This window comes from Oncorhynchus keta, chromosome 5 (genome assembly GCF_023373465.1).
Source record: "Oncorhynchus keta strain PuntledgeMale-10-30-2019 chromosome 5, Oket_V2, whole genome shotgun sequence".
Lineage (NCBI taxonomy): Eukaryota > Metazoa > Chordata > Actinopteri > Salmoniformes > Salmonidae > Oncorhynchus > Oncorhynchus keta.
Genome location: NC_068425.1, coordinates 4,092,068 through 4,115,199, shown reverse-complemented (window position 1 = coordinate 4,115,199; position 23,132 = coordinate 4,092,068). Strand labels below are relative to the sequence as shown.

The 23,132-nt window shown below is 42.5% G+C and overlaps 1 protein-coding gene across 3 annotated transcripts; it reads right to left on the bottom strand.

Moving 5' to 3' along the window:
- Nucleotides 1–3,388: 3,388 nt before the first annotated feature.
- LOC118384331 (26S proteasome non-ATPase regulatory subunit 11) lies at nt 3,389–22,404 on the bottom strand. Of its 3 annotated transcripts, none has more exons than XM_035770752.2 (13): nt 22,104–22,404; nt 21,294–21,403; nt 13,280–13,381; nt 10,643–10,839; nt 10,254–10,311; nt 9,819–10,013; nt 9,297–9,441; nt 8,968–9,091; nt 8,622–8,747; nt 7,865–7,900; nt 7,621–7,672; nt 7,204–7,346; nt 3,389–5,104 (listed from the first exon to the last, which is right to left on the bottom strand). In XM_035770752.2, the coding sequence occupies exons 2-12, from the start codon at nt 21,337–21,339 to the stop codon at nt 7,204–7,206; spliced, it is 1,224 nt and encodes a 407-aa protein (XP_035626645.2). In that variant the 5' UTR covers nt 21,340–21,403; nt 22,104–22,404; the 3' UTR covers nt 3,389–5,104. The 3 variants fall into 3 exon arrangements, with proteins under 3 accessions (XP_035626645.2, XP_035626646.2, XP_035626644.2); XM_035770753.2 differs by lacking the exon at nt 22,104–22,404 and adding an exon at nt 21,816–21,960; XM_035770751.2 differs by lacking the exons at nt 21,294–21,403; nt 22,104–22,404 and adding an exon at nt 19,463–19,624.
- Nucleotides 22,405–23,132: the final 728 nt, after the last annotated feature.

Below are 23,132 nucleotides of genomic sequence, written 5' to 3'. Positions count from 1 at the left end.
GTTTGTGCCAAAAAAAAACAACATAAATGTGCATATTTTCTTTGGGGTTTGAAGAGTATACTCATGAAAATCTGTCACCAATTGGATGGAAACCTAGCTACTGATAACTATTTGCTGTGTTACAATGACAATATGTTCACCTGGAAATTTGCCAGGCTATGGTATATGTACAGTCGTGGCCAAAGGTTTTGAGAATGACGCAAATATTAATTTCCACAAAGTTTGCTGCTTCAGTGTCTTTAGATATTTTTGTCAGATGTTACTATGGAATACTGAAGTACACTGCTCAAAAAATAAAGGGAGCACTAAAATAACACATCCTAGATCTGAATGAATGAAATATTCTTATTAAATACTTTTTTCTTTACATAGTTGAATGTGCTGACAACAAAATCACACAAAAATTATCAATTGAAATCAAATTTATCAACCCATGGACGTCTGGATTTGGAGTCACACTCAAAATTAAAGTGGAAAACCACACTACAGGCTGATCCAACTTTGATGTAATGTCCTTAAAACAAGTCAAAATGAGGCTCAGTAGTGTGTGTGGCCTCCACGTGCCTGTATGACCGCCCTACAACGCCTGGGCATGCTCCTGATGAGGAGGCGGATGGTCTCCTGAGGGATCTCCTCTCAGACCTGGACTAAAGCATCCGCCAACTCCTGGACAGTCTGGTGGATGGAGCGAGACATGATGTCCCAGATGTGCTCAATTGGATTCAGGTCTGGGGAACGGGCAGGCCAGTCCATAGCATCAATGCCTTCCTCTTGCAGGAACTGCTGACACACTCCAGCCACATGAGGTCTAGCATTGTCTTGCATTAGGAGGAACCCAGGGCCAACCGCACCAGCATATGGTCTCACAAGGGGTCTGAGGATCTCATATCGGTACCTAATGGCAGTCAGGCTAGCTCTGGCGAGCACATGGAGGGCTGTGTGGCCCCCCAAAGAAATGCCACCCCACGGCATGACTGACCCACCACCAAACCGGTCATGCTGGAGGATGTTGCAGGCAGCAGAACGTTTCTCCACGGCGTCTCCAGACTCTGTCACGTCTGTCACATGTGCTCAGTGTGAACCTGCTTTCATCTGTGAAGAGCACAGGGCGCCAGTGGCAAATTTGCCAATCTTGGTGTTCTCTGGCAAATGCCAAACGTCCTGCACGGTGTTGGGCTGTAAGCACAACCCCCACCTGTGGACGGTCGGGCCCTCATACCACCCTCATGGAGTCTGTTTCTGACCGTTTGAGGAGACACATGCACATTTATGGCCTGCTGGAAGTCATTTTGCAGGGCTCTGGCAGTGCTCCTCCTGCTCCTCCTTGCACAAAGGCGGAGGTAGCGGTCCTGCTGCTGGGTTGTTGCCCTCCTACGGCCTCCTTTACGTCTTCTGATGTACTGGCCTGTCTCCTGGTAGCGCCTCCATGCTCTGGACACTACGCTGACAGACACAGCAAACCTTGCCACAGCTCGCATTGATGTTCCATCCTGGATGAGCTGCACTACCTGAACCACTTGTGTGGGTTGTAGACTCCGTCTCATGCTACCACTAGAGTGAAAGCACCGCCAGCATTCAAAAGTGACCAAAACATCAGCCAGGAAGCATAGGAACTGAGAAGTGGTCTGGTCACCACCTGCAGAACCACTCCTTTATTGGGAGTGTCTTGCTAAATGCCTATAATTTCCACCTGTTGTCTATTCCATTTGCACAACAGCATGTGGAATTTATTGTCAATCAATCAGTGTTGCTTCCTAAGTGGACAGTTTGATTTCACAGAAGTGTGATTGACTTGGAGTTACATTGTGTTGTTTAAAAGTGTTCCCTTAATCAGAATTTGTGGGTTTTGTTTATCCACCCGCCTTTTGAGGATTGACCACACATTCTCGATGGGATTAAGGTCTGGGGAGTTTCCTGGCCATGGACCCAAAATATCGATGTTGTGTTCCCTTGAGCCACTTAGTTATCACTTTTGCCTTATGGCAAAGTGCTCCATCATGCTGGAAAAGGCATTGTTCGTCACTAAACTGTTCCTGGACGGTTGGGAGTTGTTCTCGGAGGATGTGTTAGTACCGTTCTTTATTCATGGCTGTGTTCTTAGGCAAGATTGTGAGTGAGCCCACTCCATTGGCTGAGAAGCAACCCCACACATGAATGGTCTCAGGATGCTTTACTGTTGGCATGACACAGGACTGATGGTAGCGCTCACCTTCTCCAGACAAGCTTTTTTTCCCGGATGCCCCAAACAATCGGAAAGGGGATTCATCAGAGAAAATGACATTACCCCAGTCCTCAGCAGTCCAATCCCTGTACCTTTTGCAGAATATCAGTCTGTCCCTGATGTTTTTCCTGGAGAGAAGTGGCTTCTTTGCTGCCCTTCTTGACACCAGACCATCCTCCAAAAGTCTTCACCTCACTGTGCGTGCTGATACACTCACACCTGCCTATTGCCATTCCTGAGCAAGCTCTGTACTGGTGGTGCCCCGATCCCGCAGCTGAATCAACTTTAGGAGACGGTCTTGGTGCTTGCTGGACTTTCTTGGGTGCCATGAAGCCTTCTCACAACAATTGAACCTCTCTCCTTGAAGTTCTTGATGATCCGATAAATGGTTGATTTAGTTGCAATCTTACTGGCAACAATATCCTTGCCTGTGAAGCCCTTTTTGTGCAAAGCAATAATGACGGCATGTGTTTCTTTGCATGTAGCCATGATTGACAGAGGAAAAACAATGATTCCAAGCACCACCCTCCTTTTGAAGCTTCCAGTCTGTCATTCGAACTCAATCAGCATGACAGAGTGATCTCCAGCCTTGTCAACACTCACACTTGTGTTAACGAGAGAATCACTGACATGATGTCAGCTGGTCCTTTTGTGGCATGGCTGAAATGCAGCGGGATTTTTTTTTGGGGGGGGGGGTTAAATTCCTTTGCATGGCAAAGAGGGACTTTGCAATTAATTACAATTAATCTGATCACTCTTCATAACATTCTGGAGTATATGCAAATTGCCATCATACAAACGGAGGCAGCAAACTTTGTGAAAATTAATATTTGTGTCATTCTCAAAACTTTTGGCCACGAATGTAGCTAAAGATTTCCTCCAAAGTACAGATCTATAACATTTAAGGTCATGAAGCAGAGCCAGACGGAATTCCTGCCTAGGAATGAGAGCGTGTAATTTGACCCCATTTGCACCTTTAATGATTTTGCATGCCCGTTACTATCGTTTTCCCTTATGATTCAGAGGCATATGAAAACACTATGAAGGGAGAGAACTAATAATATAATAATATATAAATAACTAATAAAACATATGGATTAGCCTGGAGGTTCATTTTTCTCCAGCATGACCACTAAGTGGCTCAATAAAGGTTAATTAGTTGAGATATGAAATGCAGTCTTATTTATTAGGTTAAACCACTTTTGAAGTCTGAAAACATCTGACAAACTTTGATTTGAGGGAAATGTTCCTTGAATTAGCATGTAGCCTATTATTCCATAGTACTTTTGTCAGACAGTAGGTGCATCACTTAAAATACAAACATGGCTCAAGCAAAGCTTGAAGGATTTATAAACAGACATATTTCAACAAATTAGTCAACCTAAAGAGATTATTTTCCTCCCCCATGTGACCAACCAAAACAATTTCACTTGTGAAAATCACAATCCAATAGCGCTCCCTGGTGTCTGATAAGTGTAGGTACATCATGACATTCATTAGAAATGTGCCATGTGAGAGAGACCCCATTGGACTATGCCCCAGCTGGGTAAAAATGGTTTGGTGAACAGACCCCAGACTCGATGTAAGGCAGACTGTCCAAACACCTTTTGCTTATGTTTGAGTTGTCGAAAATGGAACAATTCATTTACCCTGATAACTGCAGCAAATATGCTGAATCTGATGACATATGCAAGCTAAAAAAATCAATATACAGAGACCTGATAGATTTGAAGAAAAATCCAGGTATTTCTTGATTATTGTAATAGGCAATGAGCAAAAACAGAGGGTCAAGATAATAGTTAAGTTCCTCCAAACAGAAAATTAAGCTGTGACATTCAACATTTATTAGCACTTGTCTTTTATCTATATCATATGGGAAATGGTAGACTAGTAGTCCTTGCAAAAAGTAGTCCCCAAACCTTACAGCTTTTATATTTTTCAGCAAATGATCCACAGTTGTTTGAATACATGAGGAATAAACAACCAACTCACTTTCCCTGCCAGTCACAATCCATACAACCAGGTCAATCATTTCCACCACCTCTCACAAAAGCACACTGGGGGCTTAATTTATTCTCATTTAGTGTTATATATATATATATTTTTTTTTAAAAGGGGGTGGGTTGGGCGAAGTGTTAGCATGATAGGTATGACAGAGACACCTGGCAACATTATGTACAAACTGGAATTAGAGGCAGGGAGGGAAACAATTAGACCTGGATTCAAATAGTATAAGAGATCATATCAGGTACTTAATCTGTTCTCGATTGAGCTGGAACCAATAGAAAAGTCCCAAAAGGGAAAACCACACCCTCATGCTACCCCAGGCAGGATAAAAACAAACAATATATTGACCTAGCTCTGGGAACTATGAAACGGTGTGGCAATGACGGTGTCCTTTTCCTGTGGCGTGTTCGCAGGGAGAGTAGTCCGTTCTCTGTCCACTCTGGCCCAAAGCCAGAAGACTCAGACTGCTGTCTGTGTGTGTTGGGGGGGATGAAGGCAAGAACACAGAGGTTGTTTGGCAATAGAACTGAACCTTTAGGTAGTGTGGGCCCACCAATTACACTCTTTCAGAGACCTATATATATCATACATGTTATGTAGATGTTTCTTTAGAAGATTCCCTGATGGTCAGCAAGGAGGGGGATGCCGAGGAACATAGAAACCTGTGATGGAGATGCCAGTAGTTGTAATGTTCGTTTGGGGGGGGGGGGCAGTTAAAAAAAATGTACCCAGTCTGAATTGAAGAGGGGTGGGAGACAGCCTAGCCATGTCAGTTTGTGGGTTGGTCAGTTGGTTTATTTGAGTCCGAACCCCCCATCCCAGAGTGCTTCACAAACTGTCTGGACACGCTCTGTGCTGGGTTAAAGGTGGTCTCCTCTGCGGAAAGAGAAAATGGAAATGTGATTAACTGGCTGGCTGGAGCGGCAGATTTAGGGACACAGATCAAGCTAGTCATGGACTAAATAGCACTCAATATTAAAGCGGTTAATCTGTATTCGGGAAACCGTCCCAGGGCTGTCATACATAACAAGTACACATATTCAACATACAGTACCAGTCAAAAGTTTGGACACCTACTCATTCCTGGGTTTTTCTTTATTTGTTCCATTTCTACATTGTAGAATAATAGTGAAGACAAACTATGAACTAATACACATGGAACCATGAAGTAACCCAAAAAAAGTTTTAAATCAAAATATATTTGACATTCTTCAAAGCAGCCACCCACCATTTGCTTTCTCACCACCAGCTTAATGTGCAATTTCTTTCCTTCTAAATGCTTAAAAAAAATATATTATTATTTTTATTTGACCCCTTTTCCTCCCCAATTTCGTGGTATCCAATTGTTTTAGTAGCTACTATCTTGTCTCATCGTTACAACTCCCATACAGGGCTCGGTAGAGATGAAGGTTGAACGTCATGCGTCCTCCGATACACAACCCAACCAAGCCGCACTGCTTCTTAACACAGCGCCATCCAACCCGGAAGCCAGCCGCACCAATGTGTTGGAGGAAACACCGTGCACCCTGGCAACCTGCGGCCCGCCACAGGAGTCTGGTGCGTAAATGAGACAAGGACATCCCTACCGGCCAAGCCCTACCTAACCCGGACGACGCTAGGCCAATTGTGCGTCGCCCAACGGACCTCCCGGTCGCGGCCGGTTACGACAGAGCCTGGGCGTGAACCCAGAGTCTCTGATGGCACAGCTGGTGCTGCAGTACAGCGCCCTTAACCAGACTAACAGGTCTGTGAGAGCCAGAATTCTTACTGGTTGGTAGGTGATCAAATACTTATGTCATGCAATAAAATGCTAATTAATTACATAAAAGACCAAGTCAATAAGTAAGAACCGTTCAAATAAGCAAAGAGAAATGACAGTCCATCATTACTTTAAGACATGAAGGTCAGTTATTGTAGAACATTTTAAGCACTTTGAAAGTTTCTTCAAGTGCAGTCGCAAAAACCATCAAGTACTATGATGAAACTGGCTCTCATGAGGACCGCCACAGGTAAGGAAGACCCAGAGTTACCTCTGCTACAGAGGATAGGTTCATTAGAGTTATCAGCCTCAGAAATTATAGCCCAAATAAATGCCTCACAAAGTTTGAGTAACAACAACTGTTCAGAGGAGACTGAGTGAATCAGGCCTTCATGGTCAAATTACTGCAAAGAAACCACTGCTAAAGGACACCAATAAGAAGAGGGACACTAAACCGGTGGAAATCTGTCCAAATTTCAGATTTTTGGTTCCAACCGCCGTGCCTTTGTGAGACGCAGAGTAGGTGAATGGATGATGTCTGCATGTGTGGTTCCCACCGTGAAGCATGGAGGTGTGAAGGTGCTTTGCTGGTGACACTGTCTGTGATGTATTTAGAATTCAAGGCACACTTCATCAGCATGGCTACCACCGCATTCTGTAACGATACACTATCCCATCTGGTTTGCGCTTAGTGGGACTATCATTTGTTTTTCAACAGGACAATGACCCAACACACCTCCAGGCTGTGTAAGTGCTATTTGACCAAGAAGGAGAGTGATTGAGTGCTGCATCAGATGACCTGGCCTTCACAATCACCCGACCTCAACCCAATTGAGATGGTTTGGGATGAGTTGGACCGCAGAGTGAAGGAAAATCAGCCAACAAGTGCCCAGTGGGAACTCCTTCAAGACGGATGGAAAAACATTCCTGGTGAAGCTGGTTGAGAGAATTCCAAGAGTGTCCAAAGCTGTCATCAAGGCAAAGGGTGGCTACTTTGAAGAAACAAAATATATTTTGATTTGTTTATCACTTGTTTGGTTACTACACGATTCCATATGTGTTATTTAACAGTTTTGATGTCTTCCCTATTATTCTACAATGTAGAAAATATTCTAAATCAAGAAAAACCCTTGAATGAGTAGGTGTCTTGTACTGGTACTGTACATTAATTCTATATCACTCCAATTCTGCTAGCGACCTCACGGGACGGACTGACCTATGTGAGCTTCTTGGCTTTGTTGTAGAGTGAGTCCACCACTTTGCTCATGTTCTGAATGGTCTCCAGGGCCGCCTCATACGTTGTGTCTACTGCAGGCTCATCGAAGATGATCAGCACACCCTCGCCTTGGTCCAAAATACCTAGAGAGAGAGGTGGAGGGAGGGATGGTTTCAAGTAGCGACATAAAAGGCAAAAAAAAAAAAAAAAAAAAGACCTAAAAAATGTTTTGTCTTTAACTTGAAGTTAATTATTACATTTTACCAACAACTATGGGACTAATATGACGGGAGGAGGAAATCTGGATTTAAACTCCCCCATGTATTAATTTGAAAAGTTTGGTCGGCAAGTTAAGCTTCACTGTCCAAATAACTACATTGTGAAAAATGTGAACAGGTACACTTCTCAGACCCCTACCGTGAAATTTTGTGTCCAGAATCATCTGTGACAACTTCCTCTCAACATCTCCCTGTGTAGAAAGAAGTGAAGAAACCAAATCGACACACAGATAAACACACACCTTGAATGGAGTAAAAAGAACACCAATGCTTGATTTATATATTTTTTGTTCTATATTACTGCTTCAGTCAACAGAGCAACATTTTAAGAAAGGAAACAGACGAGGCAAAATTTCAGAAATATGTAATAAGCGATGACTTACCTTGGAGAGTTTTATGAGGGTGGAAATGTGTTCTATCTGTGGGGAGACAGAACCACACTAGTCAGTGTTCTGGAACACAAGCTCAACAATGCAAAACGAATAGACAATTATACAAATATTACTTTTAGAAACAGAGCCATTTGAACTTCAGACTAAGGATTTGTAAAGAATTTTACAAGACGAAAAATCCAAGCTGAACAAAGCCAAACAAATACTAGCCTTTTACAAATAGCCTTGTTATGAATTCCCAGCCAGTGACTTATCAGCATCTCACATCCCTTTCAAGCTGCACACTCCACTCCCCAACCCTAGGAGTAGAATAAACTGGCCTGTCAAACACGTGACCTGGGTTGCTAAGAGGTACATTGTTAGGGGGCAGGACACCTGACGGCTCCTCTGGCTGTACAGGCCAGTGTCTGTTCACTCCTTTGAGTGGACTTGTGGGATGGAGTGCGAGCAGAACTGAGTTGTGGTTATTGTTGTAATGCGTGCGTGTTTACTATTTACTCTTGGTGGTAAGTTAATGATAATTGTTTGCTTATATAGCCTTGACCTATACAGTCCTTTATATTCATACAGTCCTTACCAGTGCTCTTGCTGTGCTAATGTATTGGATTCATGCTACTTTTAAAAACACAGACATTTCGGGTTTTTACACACTTCACGAATTCTTAAGGAATTTTACAAGAACAAAAGCCTAGACCTGGACTGAACAGCATGCCCCCACCCGCCACAAAACGCTCAGCTGTAAGCTCACCTGTACCCTGGAGAAAGGCTCGATGACACGGATGAGGTTCTGTTCAAGCAGGTTGTCATAGAGCGTGGTCAAGTGTGTGCTTATGATGGGGTCATCTCTCAACTCACCTCTGTACTCGGTCAGGGTCTGGAGAGAGGGGGAGGTAGAGGTGAGAAATGGGTCAAATAGAAGGATATAGATGGGAGGGGAGAAAGTAAAGATTTAGCAGAAGAGGGGGATATAAATAGAGTAAGAGTAAAACAGGTGTTGAGGAACCTACAAGGGATAGAAACAGCAAAAAAAAAAATGCATCTGTTCATCGATGTTATTCCGTGCTATTCAGTTCACTCAACAGGTCCTTCCTTACCTTTTCAAAATCCTCCAGCGACCGGTTCTTGCTGGCTTGTGCCACGCATTTCAGAGAGTCCATCTGTCTCCCGGCGTGCCGCAGGGCTAGCTTTCCACTGACGAGACCCTGGACCTCCTCAGGACTACAACAAGACAACAGGTTACTCATCCAAGACATCACCTTTCCTCTAAAGGTCTTGTCATCTACACATAATCAACTCCATAACTAACTGTGGGGCTGCATATTTACTCAAATTCCAAAGTTATATATTGCGCAAGTATAATATAGTGATTACACATCGATCACGATAACACACAACATGTAGAGTTGAGCGATCAGCTGCTTACAGGTTGAGCATGATTTTGCAGAGCAGCATGTATTTGAGAGCGGTGATCGCTCTGGGGTGGTCGATGGAGTCGTAGCCTTCAAAGGCCTCGTAGAAGTAAGAGTAGGCCGTCTTCCAGTCCTTCTCCTCTGCTGCGTGGATGATCCCTGTAGGAGGTTGAGGTTATCAACCAGGGATACTCAAATCTGGACCTCAAATCCTGTTGCAATGCTGATTGTCATTCTTGCTCTCTAATCAGGGACTGATTTAGACCCAAGGCACCAGATGAGTACAATGAGGTCAAAATGAAAATCAGATGTACAACTGGCTCAACAACACAGCATGGCCACCTCTGAGCGACCGGAAAATCCCAACCTACAACTACATCGAGGTAGGATCCAGGCATTTATGCTTGGTGGAAATGCTTTAAAATGAGATAAAATGTTCAAAAATTAAAAAACGGCAGAGGTCACGCCTACACAGTGGATATAAGACTGAACTAGTGGTAGGTGTTGTAGGGGAAGAGGATGGAGGGTAAGCAGACCTGACTGCATGTCCAGGGCGGCCTGTAGCTTGGGCGGGCAGTAGATGCCGTTGGCGGTGGTGCGTGCAGAGGTGAGGGCGGCACGGGCCTTGGGCAGGTTGCTGAGGCCGTGGTACGTCTTACTCTCCAGCAGCTGCACCTCCACCAGCAGGGCCTTGTCATCCATCTTCTTCAGCTCCTGGAGTAGCTGGGTGCCTGTGGGAGAGAGGGATGGATGGAGGAAGGGAGACATGAATGAGTACACCAAGCCAGAGTTGGCAGATATGCAGGGAATGTTTTAAGTACTTTAATTGGGACTAGTCAACTGAAGTGTTTGAAACGGAGTTAACATGTATCTGATGTGCACTTATTAGGAATGCCAACTGTAATCATATTCAGCTCTTTCTGCTGTGATTAATATTTCCAGTTTCTTTTCAAACAAGAAACTCAACGCACCTAGATGAAGCGCCTCCTGATACCGCTTTGTGTCAAAATACAGAGAGATGAGACGAGCCTGGAGAGAGAGAGAAGACAAAGTCAAGGATACCACCACCTCTGGAACCATCTTTAACATAAAATGGACCTCTAGTGGTGATGACTAAGAAAAATATCTAAATTGTTCAATTGGAATTTCAACTTAATCCCGAATTGAAATGCATCATCAAGATCCACCAATGGCCCTTGCAGCAAAGGCTGCAGCGCTACATACAGCGAAATAGACTCAAGAACCCTAAGACGGGCTTGATCTCCATCCACTGTAAACCATCTAGCGAGGCAAACCAAACCCCTCGTCAGTGCTCCCGCTCAGCTCCCTTCCAGTAGGGTTCCCCTCTCCCACTCCTCACCTCCAGGGCCTGTCTGAGGAATGTTCTCTTCTCAGCCTTGGCCCACTCGATGCACTCCAGACACAGCTCCACCTCCTGGCCTGTAGCTGCCTCCATGTCCAGAAACAGGTCCAGCAGCGAGCGCACCAGCCGCGCCGCCTTGGCCTTGCTGATGGAATTCAGGAACGGCCGTACATACTTCAGGAGACCGCCCAGCTCTGAGGGACACAGACAGCAGGTTGGAGGAGGATCAGTTTAAGCAGGCCAAGGTGAGGAGCAGAAAATCTAATGTTGATCACAACGACTGGGTATTTGGAACGCAAGGCGACTTGTAGATCAGTAATTCTGGGCAGTCCGCATGCGATGCAATCAATCGCAAACTTGTGCACAGTCAAGGAGAGACTTGTCACTCTCACCAACATTATAGAAAAAGTTAATTGCCACAGCATTTGTCAGCAATTTAGTCCGATTCTCGTGTTTTGTTTCCTAGCCATACTGAAGATGATGACAACACTAGTCAGTATTAGTGTTGCACGCCATACCGGTACCACGGTAGTATCATGGTACCAAAACATCATGATACCAAACATCATGATACCAACCTTTTAGAATACCGTAGTACCGTTTCATATGATACTATTCACCTGCTTCTCTCTGCCCGCTTTTCACTCACATCTATTCCTCCACCAGTTTTTTTTGTTTGTTATAGAATTATGTCGTAGAATTGTGTCATGATAGAGACAGACCCAGACGAGTCTTCTGTTAGACCTGTACATTTATTACATTGGAGCAGCGCGCAAAGCGAGCAATGTTGATATCATTTCATCGCCTGTTGTAAACCAAGAGCACAGACCAGTCGGAGTAGACTTTGCAAGTTCACTGTCATGCAGCCTCAGAGTCAGAGGGAAATGGAGCACCGCTTCACGACAGGCATGCTTGCAGCTTCACAGCAAAGAAAAGGCTCGTCTCGAGCCTAAACAGTTCAAAAAAATACCACCCATATTACTGGAGAAGCCTTTTTCCTTTTCTAACGGAATTTGCAGGGATTTTATGTAATTTCACAAACCATGTCACGGGCCGTTCTAATCTAATCTCAGGTCGCAAATTATTAATTTGATAAACATCGTTCAGTAATGTTACCTAGATAGCTAACAACCTGGTAACTTGACAGTAGGTTTAGGCAAATTGGATTGGCACAGGAAGAAACAGGATCTGCCACTCATGAAATGTGCGTCAAAAAGGTAGGACACATATAAACCTAAACTATATCACAAATCTGTTTATTTTCGGTGCTCCTAAAAATCAGTTTGGTGCCTAATGTTTTAAAAGTTGGGAGTAGTGTCTGTGTGTGCTTGTGAGTGAGGGAGACAGTGTGTGAGGAAGGGAAGGATTGTGTGTGTCAGTGTTAACTGAAGAGTAGAGGTTTCATGCAGTGTTTTCTAGATACCGATTATTGGAGGACCAAAAACAGCCGGTACCGATTAAAATCGGCCGATTTAATTTTTGCAGCCTTTGTAATAATGACAATTACAACAATACTGAATGAACACTTATTTTAACTTAATATAATATTTCAATAAAATCAATTTAGCCTCAAATAAATAATGAAACATGTTCAATTTGGTTTAAATAATGCAAAAACAAAGTGTTGGAGAAGTAAAAGTGCAATATGTGCCATGTAAAAAAGCAAACGTTTAAGTAACTTGCTCAGAACATGAGAACATATGAAAGCTGGTGGTTCCTTTTAACATGAGTCTTCAATATTCCCAGGTAAGAAGTTTTAGGTTGTAGTTATTATAGGAATTATAGGACAAATTCTCTCTATACGATTTGTATTTCATATACCTTTGACTATTGGATGTTCTTATAGTCACTTTAGTATTGCCAGTGTAACAGTATAGCTTCCGTCCCTCTCCTCGCACCTACCTGGGCTCGAACCAGGAACACATCGACAACAGCCACCCTCGAAGCAGCCTTTACCCATCGCTCCACAAAAGCCGCGGCCCTTGCACAGCAAGGTGAACAACCACTCCAAGTCTCAAGAGCGAGTGACACCAAACCGATTTCCAATTGTTATGAAAACTTGAAACCGGCCCTAATCAATCGGTCGACCTCTAGTGTTTTCCCCTTACTGACACAATGACATTCAGATCATTATGCATGTATATCCCAGGAGGTTGGTGGCACCTTAATTGGGGAGGCTGGGCTCGTGAAAATGGCTGGAGCGGAATGGTATCAAACACATGGTTTCAGTGTGTTTGTTTGATGCCATTCGCGACTTTCCAGCCATCATTATGAGCCATCCTCCCTTCAGCAGCCTCCACTGATGTATATTCCTTCCTCCCGTTCCTCCAGCCAAATCACAGGTAAGGCCTTTGCAAATCAGCCATTCTATGCAGTATTATATTATACACTGAACAGTGTGAAGTTAAATTCAAATGTGTTGTATTGAGTAGAAGTGTGAATTTCAGTGACAGGTTTTTGGGGGACAGGGCGAACAGGATTTTCTTCCACCATGGTATTGCGATACTACGTATTGTATTGTTTGCAAAATGTTGGTATTGTGGCAAGCCTAGTAAGCATCAGTCTCTAGTAGAGGTGATGCGTCTACTCTGAATGTGCACTTATCCAGCTGAAATCGGAGGAAGGATGTGTCACCTGCAGCCTGGCCCGTCTTAGCCAGCAGACCGCCCAGCTCCAGGATGCTCTGCTCTTTGACACGCACTGCTTCCTCATCGCTCTCCTGGATGTCCCGCTTTACTGGAACAAAAAAAAAATGGAAGAAAACTTGTTGACATTGTCAACACAACCTTTTACACGTAGACCTAGCTTCAAAGATGGCAACATCTAGGCTATATGTGAGACAAAAATGCATCAGTTGTCAAATCACAGTGGGGATGCTAATCTATAAGTCACTGCTTTCAGTTGACAGCAAGCTGGGGAAATCATCCCTGGGTCCAACATTGGACGTAGTTCACTAGCAGTCAATGTAACAAAAGGCTCAGCCACTATCTGTTGAGCTTCTGCTGTCAATCTGATTTAGCTGGCTCTATTTACCAACAAAAATGTGTAGTTAGCTCGCGAACATTACTAACCATCTGGCTAACTTCAGCTAGCTATAATAAGGTTAGAAAAAGGCATTTGTCAGATAGCCATCACATTCGCTAACATTTAGCTAGATGTTTTTATTTGACCATTATTTATACAGGTTTTTCCTCATTGAGATAATATCTCTTTTCCAAGAGAGACCTGGTCCAATAGCAGCCGGGGGAACAACGTTTCAGACAAAACAACTTACATACATTAAACAAAACCATAAACACACACAGTACAACTAAAACTTTTTACATTAAAAACACGAAAGTATTGACTAAAAACAGCTGTCCTAAAGACAATTACACTCTTCTATGATATATACATCGATCAAGTGTTTAAACTCCAACGAAACTAGATTACATTTAAAAAATGTGTAAATCAAAAGAAACTTAAGAAAAACAAACATTTAGCTAGCTAGATGATTCAAATTTTATACATTCCGCTAGAATAAAAGGTTGGAAAAGATTAACACAGCTGAGCCGGCGTGAGATATGGCTTGGAAAACGTACCTCAATCTAGGGATATAAATGGCATGGTACTCAGAATTGTCCCAACTACTAGATAAGACTTAACGACTGCTAATTTGAAGTCAACTGCCGTTTTTGTCCTCATGCTAACTAACAGCAGCCACGAAATAATGCATTTTAGCCTATTCTTTCATTTAAATACCAGTCAATGTAGTGCGAGAGCTTCTGATACCACTCAATCAGCTTTAATAAGCCCAATCAATTTGCAACAATTCTAAAGACAATTTTGCGCCAAATAAATAAATACATTTTATATATAAATAATTTAAAGAACGTTTAAAAAAAAAGCTGGCCACAATTAAACGTTTTTTTTTCTAAAACAAATTCTCTCAACTGGTAATTGAAGTACGCTTCCCATTCAAGTGCATGGCAACTAGGCAGGCTTCAGTGCATCACACACCACTTTGCAATGAGCTGGAGGCAGTACGCATTTCGAAAGCATACTTAATTGTTTGAAACCAGAACGTTTCACAACATGAGGCATGTCTTACCTTGCTTCAAAGTAGCCTAGCCAAAATCCAACCAAATGTGCAGGCAATCATTTTATAAAAAGACTTTCATATGCCATTGAAACCAATAGCCTTTTTCTTTTATGTTCTATTGGTTTTCAAATCAAATCCTTGTCCAGTAGCCAAAGGCCAGTGGTATAAAGCACTTATGTAAAAAATACTTTAAAGTACTACTTAAGTAGTTTTGTGGGGCATTTAACTTTCACTAAACTTCATTCCTAAAGAAAAAGGTATCTATACCAAACTGCATATTTTTTTTTTCACCACTGCCAAAGACACCCTCCTAGTCATGAACTCAGCTTAAAAGGAAACATATTCTCACTGTCGACTGGTTTATTTTCAGCAAACTTAACATGTGAAAATATCTGTATGAACATAACAAGATTCAACAGGCATAAACTGAACAAGTTCCACAGACATGTGACTAACAGAAATGTAATAATGTGTCCCTGAACAAAGGGGGGCAAAAATCAAAAGTAACAGTAAATGCAGCTGGTGGCCACATCAGACACTAAGTACTGCAGTGCATCTCCTGCTCATGGACTGCACCAGATTTGCCAGTTCTTGCTGTAAGATGTTACAGCAAGATCACCCTGTGATCCCTGTGATCCAACAGGTCCCAGACGTGCTCAATTACATTGAGAGCCGGGCTCTTCGCTGGCCATAGCAGAACACTGACATTCCTGTCTTGCAGGAAATCACACACAGAACAAGCAGTATGTCTGGTGGCATTGTCATGCTGGAGGGTTAGGATGAGCCTGCAGGAACGGTACCACATGAGGGAGGAGGTCTTCCTTGTAATGCACAGCGTTGACAAAAAGCTAAGTCCGATGATGCTGTGACACACCGCCCCAGACCATGACGGACCCTCCACCTCCAAATTGATCCTGCTCCAGAGTACAGGCCTCGGTGTACCGCTCATTCCTTTGACAATAAATGCGAATCCGACCCATCACCCCTGGTGAAACAAAACCGCAACTCATCAGTGAAGAGCACTTTTTGCGAGTCCTGTCTGGTCCAGCAACGGTGGGTTTGTGCCCATAAGCATCGTTGTTGCCGGTGATGTCTGGTGAGTACCTGCCTTACAACAGGCCTACAAGCCCTCAGTCCAGCCTCTTTCAGCCTATTGGGGACAGTCTGAGCACTGAAGGGATTGTGCGTTCCTCGTGTAACTCGGGCAGTTGTTGTTGCCGCCATCCTGTACCTGTCCTGCAGGTGTTGTGTTCGGATGTACCGATCCTGTGCAGGTGTTGTTAGACGTGGTCTGCCACTGCGAGGACAATCAGTTGTCCGTCCTGTCTCCCTGTAGCGCTGTCTTAGGCGTCTTACAGTATGGACAACGCAATTTATTGCCCTGGCCACATCTGCTGTCCTCATGCCTCCTTGCAGCATGCCTAAGGCACATTCACACAGATGAGCAAGGACCCTGGGTATCTTTCTTTTGGTGTTTTTCGGAGTCAGTAAAAAGGCCTCTTTAGCATCCTGAGGTTTCATAACAGTGACCTTAAATTGCCTACAGTCTGTAAGCTGTTAGGGTCTTAACGACCGTTCCACAGGTGCATGCTCATTAATTGTTTATGGTTCATTGACCAAGCATGGGAAACAGTGTTTAAAACCTTTACAATGATGATCTGTGAAGTTATTTGGATTTTTACAAATAATCTTTGAAAGACAGCAAAAAAATAACCAACCCTGAGTTTATTAGCCACCAATGCTAGTTGTTGCATAGGCCTATTTAGAGGATATCTACATATCTGTCACATGAAACCGTACACAATGCTATTTCCCCTCTAATTGCATTATGGAACATACTGTTCAAGGCAGTGTCTTAGAGTAGGCCTAGACTATAGGATATATCAGAGCCTACATTTCTTCACAAAGGAAAAAGTAGGCCCTTTATAAACATTTCATGCAATTCTACTACCCTTTTTAATGGGAAAAATTTGCAATATGACATCCACCCAACTTGGAGAAAATTACTGTCCGAAAAACAAAAATGGCACTTGACTCAATAATAAAGAATATGGCTTATGTTCTCCACTGGTGCATTTACATAAGTTTAGAATTTTAGTAACTAAGACTGATTGGAGACCTTGACTTTCCACATTCTGCAACATTACAGCCTTATTCTAAAATTGATTAAATGATTTCCCCCCCCCCTCAGTCTACACACAATAACCCATAATGCCAAAGCAAAAATAGGTTTTTTTGAAATGTCTGAAAAAACAAAAATGAAATATCACATTTACATAAGTATTCAGAGCCTTTACTCAGTAAAGAAGCATCTTTGGCAGCAATTAGAGCCTCATGTATGACACTACAAGCTTGGCACAACTGTATTTGGGGAGTTTCTCCCATGGGCTCCCGAGTGGTGCTGAGGTCTAAGGCACTAAATGTCAGTGCTAGAGGTGTCACTACAGACCCTGGTTCAATTCCAGGCTGTATCACAACCGGCAGTGATTGGGAGTCCCATAGGGCGGCACACAATTGGCCCAGCGTCGTCCGGGTTAGGGTTTGGCCAGGGAAAGCAGTTATTGTAAATAATAATTTGTTCTAAACTGATTTGCCTAGTTAAACAAAGGTTTAAAAAAAAAGTTGGATGGGGCGCATCACTGCACAGCCATTTCCAGGTCTCTCCAGAGATGTTCGATCGGGTAAAAGTCCGAAGCTTCTCCCATCTCCACAGAAGAACTATGGAGCTCTGTCATTGTATTCTTGGTCACCTCCCTGACCAAGGTCCTTCTCCCCCGATTGCTTAGTTTGGCCGGGTGGCCAGCTCTAGGAAGTCTGTCATTCCAAACTTATTCCATTTAAGAATAACGGAGGCCACTATGTTCTTGGGGACATCCAATGCTGCAGACATTTTTTGGTACCCTTCCCCATATCTGTGCCTCGACACAATCCTGTCTTGGAGCTCTGCGGACAATTCCTTCGACATCAAGGCTTGGTTTTTGCTGACATGCACTGTCAACTGTGGTTGAATTTACCACAGCTGGACTCCGATCAAGTTGTAGAAACATCATGGATGATCAATGGAAACAGGATGCACCTAAGCTAAATTTCAAGTCTCATAGCAATGAGTCTGAATACTTATGTAAATAAGTTTATTTATTTATTTTTTAATTTGCTATAAATTTGCAAAAATGTATAAAAACACGTTTTCTTTTTGTGATTATGGGGTATTGTGTATAATAATTTAATGTATTGTGTGTATATTGATTTAATCCATTTTATAATATGGCTTTAACGTAACAAAATGTGGAAAAAGGGGTCTGAATACACTGTGCATGGCTGTCTCTGGGAATATTGGCCTCATTGACCCCAAAAACTCTGTATATCGGTAGTTCTCCAGTCCATAGGTACAAACTGCCTTCTTGGCAGGTCGGGTGGGAGCAAATCAAGTGCCCTATAGGCCTACCACTGGCCAATCGGATGGCTCAGATTACCGTGTTTGCAGTAACTTAGCAGGCGTAAAATAAAGCTACAACAAAGTTGATACTGTGAGATTTCAAAACCATGACTAGAGAGACTCAACAAATACAACAAAGATTGAGTTCATGTTTAAAAGTTGACTAACACTTTCTATTCAACACTTTTATAAGCAATAAAATGTGCATTCTCCCTACTTCCATTCACACTACAACCAGCACTGCAGTTGCAATGAATGAGTAGGAAAGTATCGATAGGATTGCATTATTATTAGGGGCTTAAGTATTTCTTTAATATCAAGGAACATTTCAACTCAAGTTTAGCCATCAGCAGGAAGACAGTGACCCTTTTTGGTCAGTGACAGTGGAGAGCGGAGGGATGTTGAGGCAGACCCTCACTCTGTTGCCTTCTCACTCCTGAGACTGACCATCAGAAACAGGCACCATCAGCCCAGTAAAATAGAAAATATCATTTTTTAAATGTATGCTCACTCAGCTGTGCTTCAGGAGTAATACAACTGATATATTACCAGTGTGATCATATAGCCTCTCGATATTGAAAATATATGTTTTAATAACTGGTCTGAGAAGAACAGTGTATTGGCAGGGCAATTTCAAGTAAAGCCAAATACCGTGATAATGTTTAGGTCCTATAGCGTACTGCAAATAGTTAAAAACAAAAAACATTAGGAAGATGTGTATATTTATAAAAATACAAAAATGTAATAGGTTAAAATTCATAGGTAAATTTAGCATAGGCTACCTTTTTTTAAAGTCATGTAACAAAAGAACCTAAGCGGTAGATCTCGGCTTGAATTTTGACTCAGAAAAGGTTGTTGACCACTATTATAGTCCACAAGGGACAGTGTAGCAGTCCCTATTCTCACACCCCAAATCCCGGTCTGGTCTGTCGAGTCTGCTTCGGAAGCGTTCCCGAAAGTCCCGCGATGGTTGTGTCGATGGGTATAAGGTTGGAATAACTTCTGCCTGTGTCCGAATATTCTACCATTTAGCTAGCTAGTTATTAGTGCAATGCGCAAGCAAAAGGGTAGCTAACTAACGTTACCTAGCTAATTGCACATAGCATACTAGCTACCGGTCTCCCTGCTGCTGACTCACTGTGACCAATGGGGATAGGCCGATAGCCCGGTACCGTCATTGAGCTAGAGTACGGTAGCTAGCAAGCTACTACTAGCTAAATTAGACAGGAACTGTTTTAGCGATAATCTACACGTCCGAGACACTTGGATACTAAAAGTTACGTTGCAGCTATATACTTACCTATTGAATGTAAAATATCGATAGATGCATTCCGGTCTGAACTGAGAAGAGACTGGGCTCTTTGAAACTCAGCCACTGCCGCGGCTGCCATCTTGCCTCCTCTCAATGACAGCTTGTTTCCGGTCTGTCAATCAACGTGTCTCTTCTTTTCCTTTGAAGTTAAATGGCGGTTGCCGCCACCTACTGGACTGGAATATGTATCCTTGCCTAGTACCCACTGATGTTGTCTCCTAGGCTAGCAGACTGGTTTCACGAGGCTAGTTATCGCCCTAAAATAAAAACAAAACAAAATGTAAACCTCCTAACACAGGTTCTCATTGGTCTGGGCTATGGACATCTCCCTGTATGTGTAAAGGATAGGAATCACCCGTTTCCCAGTGGACCCTTAGTGAGATTTCTTTTAATGAGAATTTTGGTTGAGTGGTTTACATCTTTATTTTTTTTACTCTCACAAGTAATTGGTGAGAGAGTGGTCTCAAATATTACATTAATATTTGTATCCATTGTATGAATCGTGGCCAAGTTCATGTTTCTTCTTCTTCTTCTTTGGTATTATAGCAGTCTGTAAACAAAATATTATAGATGCATGCTGCCACCTACTATTTTGGCTGGGTATCAGCCTGCTATTCTGTAGTATGAATTCATTACAAAAATTGCCCTACCAACTAACCCTGCACCCATTAAACTCTCCATTATTCCACTACTTTGTCCCCATTTGATCCTACTCTAGGCCAGCAACCTGGGAGGACGGGACACTATCGTTCAAAACATCTTGTAACTCTTCTGCTGTAGAATCTTGTACACCCAAATACTTCTCTGCTGCTGCCACCACAACATCTATCCTCTGTGATTTACATTCCATTCCTACGGTACAATTCACAACCATGGTCATAAATGCAAAAAAAAAAAAACCTTACTGAAGCCAGTTATCACTCTATTGGTCTCAGCCCATTCACAGGGATCCTCGTAGGATACCTCAATCTGGACCCATCTTCCTCTACTACTCTCTAAACTGCCTCAGCATACGACACCTTCTGCACTACTCTGATCCTGGCAACCTCAACCTGCCTTTCCCTCACCAGACACTTCTGATCTCCAGCACCATGGGTACCCTACATTTTACACACAACATCTTTCTACCGATACTACACATTCCTTTGTCTCATGTCCTCCTGCACACTTCTCACATTTAGGTATATCCCTACTACATACTGAGGCCACATGACCATAAGCATGACACATATAACACCCTAATGGATTCGGGATAAAAGCTCTCACGGGATAACTGACACATCCTAACTTGACCTTATCTGGTAAAGACTCTTCATCAAAACTCAATAATACAGACAGTGTCTTCTCTGTTTTACCACGCTCTCCACTGGGTCTGCATCTCACCAAACAGCAGGTGTCACAGACGTCAGTTGATCCTCTTCAACACTTAATGCCACTCCCGCTATCACTCCTTTCAACGGTGCCCTGCTCCGGAGAGGAAAGCAAGTCACAGTTCTTGTCCCCAGTCGCGTGATGCGGCGCACATGCTCCCACTGGACGGCAGAAACTTCCACTGACCCAACATTCTCCAACCTCTTCTGACACCACATATCAGCCAGAAGGCAAGGTTTCATTCTCTCCACAAATCTTTATCACCATCAGGACAAGGCTCAAACTCGGCAGTTTTCACCACATTTAATTCATCCTCACTCTCATGTTCAATTTCCTTCTCCATATTTATGTTCCACTTTCTTCCCTTTTCCATGCCCACCTTCTTACTGACCTCTATGGGTTCCCCTGACTCGATCTCCAAATCAGACAACCATTCAGATGTACTCACCATGGTACCTAGAAGTTGGAGAGGCCAGGAAACGAATGGTTGCCATCTAAAATCATAGATCAGATGGGAGAACTCTAGAAGAGATGAGAACTGGCACCTCTGTGTGGATACTGGATTGAATAAAATGTCATTGAAATTAATATTTTATTTATAATTGTTTTATTTAACCTTTATTTAACTAGGCAAGTCAGTTAAGAACAAATTATTATTTACAATGATGGCCTACCAAAAGACTAAAGGCCTCCTGGAAGGGATGGGGACTGGGATTAAATAATGAATGGATTCAATTAAAACGTTTATAATAATTTTAAATGTTTAAATAGTTCAAAATTGAATTGTATTGATTTATTAAAAACAGAACTCTTAAATTAAGGCCAATTAATATAATATGAAAGTGACATGTGAATTTCACTTCCTTTTATTTGTTTAGTAGGCCAAGAATGAGACTAAAATGTGCATCATCAAAGTCATGAAACTGCGGTAATTTAAGATGTACACATGTCTCCGGGTGAATTTACTTACCATCTGCCAATTTTCTACATATTTGATGGCCAAGAAGAAGCACGACAGACTGGCGGCTCTGGCAGCTCCGTTTACAACCGTTTCTTTCTAACTACACACATTCACTACAACTCCCACAAGCTGTAGCCTACAATGTATCTCTTTTGACAGCATACTTGGATGAATTTATGTTTTATTTTTTTGCATTTAAAAAAAGTAGCCTACTGGTTGGCAACGTTCAGTAAAAAACAACAACACGCGTAATCTAATATAGAACACAGAAAACGGCCTGTAATAGTGGGTTCTTACCATCCAGTATCCCCAACCACTGGCTCTGGGCCCCTCTCTCCCCAGATCGCATATGAACACGTAATACATCATGTAAAAAAGGTTTAGAATTAGAAGAAACTGCGGTGCGCCACTGTCCTCTGCTCGAGCAGGCACTCCAGTATTCTAACAAAAATGTGGGGGTTGTAGTTCAAATTAGACTTTTCTAACTTTCGGGGGTGTCTTCTTGAGTGTCAAATATTTTGATTAAAGACATCGGGTATGAGTAAATGAATTCACAAATACGAATATAATTGATATATCTCTTAAATTAGCGTTTTTTCAAGAATTTGATTATATAATATTGAAGCCCATTCAAGAGATTATGGGACATGATACGGAAGTAAAGCGGACGGGGAGGTTACTTTCACGGGGTATTAATTTCACCCCTTTTTATGAAGTCAATGCACTGCAAATAGATGTGACACTATTTCATCAAATCAATTGGCCTTTTATCGTTTTATTGAGGGGATTCAGTGTTGCCAGATGCAGTTTAAATTTCTAACACAATGACCCCTGAAAACCCGCCCACAAGGCCTGAAACCTAGACAAAACATTTTTTATGTTGGCAGCAAGCGAGGAGTTGCCACATTTATCCATTAAACCCTTTTTCCATTAAACCCTTTTTCCATAACGTTATCGAGCGAATTAAGAAGGAATATCTAGTCATTTTAAATGAAGAAAGCTAAGAAGCAAAATTTGGTTTTCCATCAAAATAATAATTATTGGAAGTTATTGCAAGATAAAAGGTAATATGTTGCAAGAGACAAGGTAATTTGCCCTTGTTAAACTCTCCAGATAATTTCCATCACTGGATATCGATTTAACTTGTTCTGACTGCAATGATTGAACAATAAGACCCTAGGAGGTGTGGTATTTGGCCAACATACCACAGCTAAGGGCTGTTCTTTTGGACATAATCTGGTTAACAATGGAATTAGAATAGTAAAAAGTGAGAAAAAAAATGTTAATTCCCATGGTACACAGTCTGATATAACATGGCTTTCAACC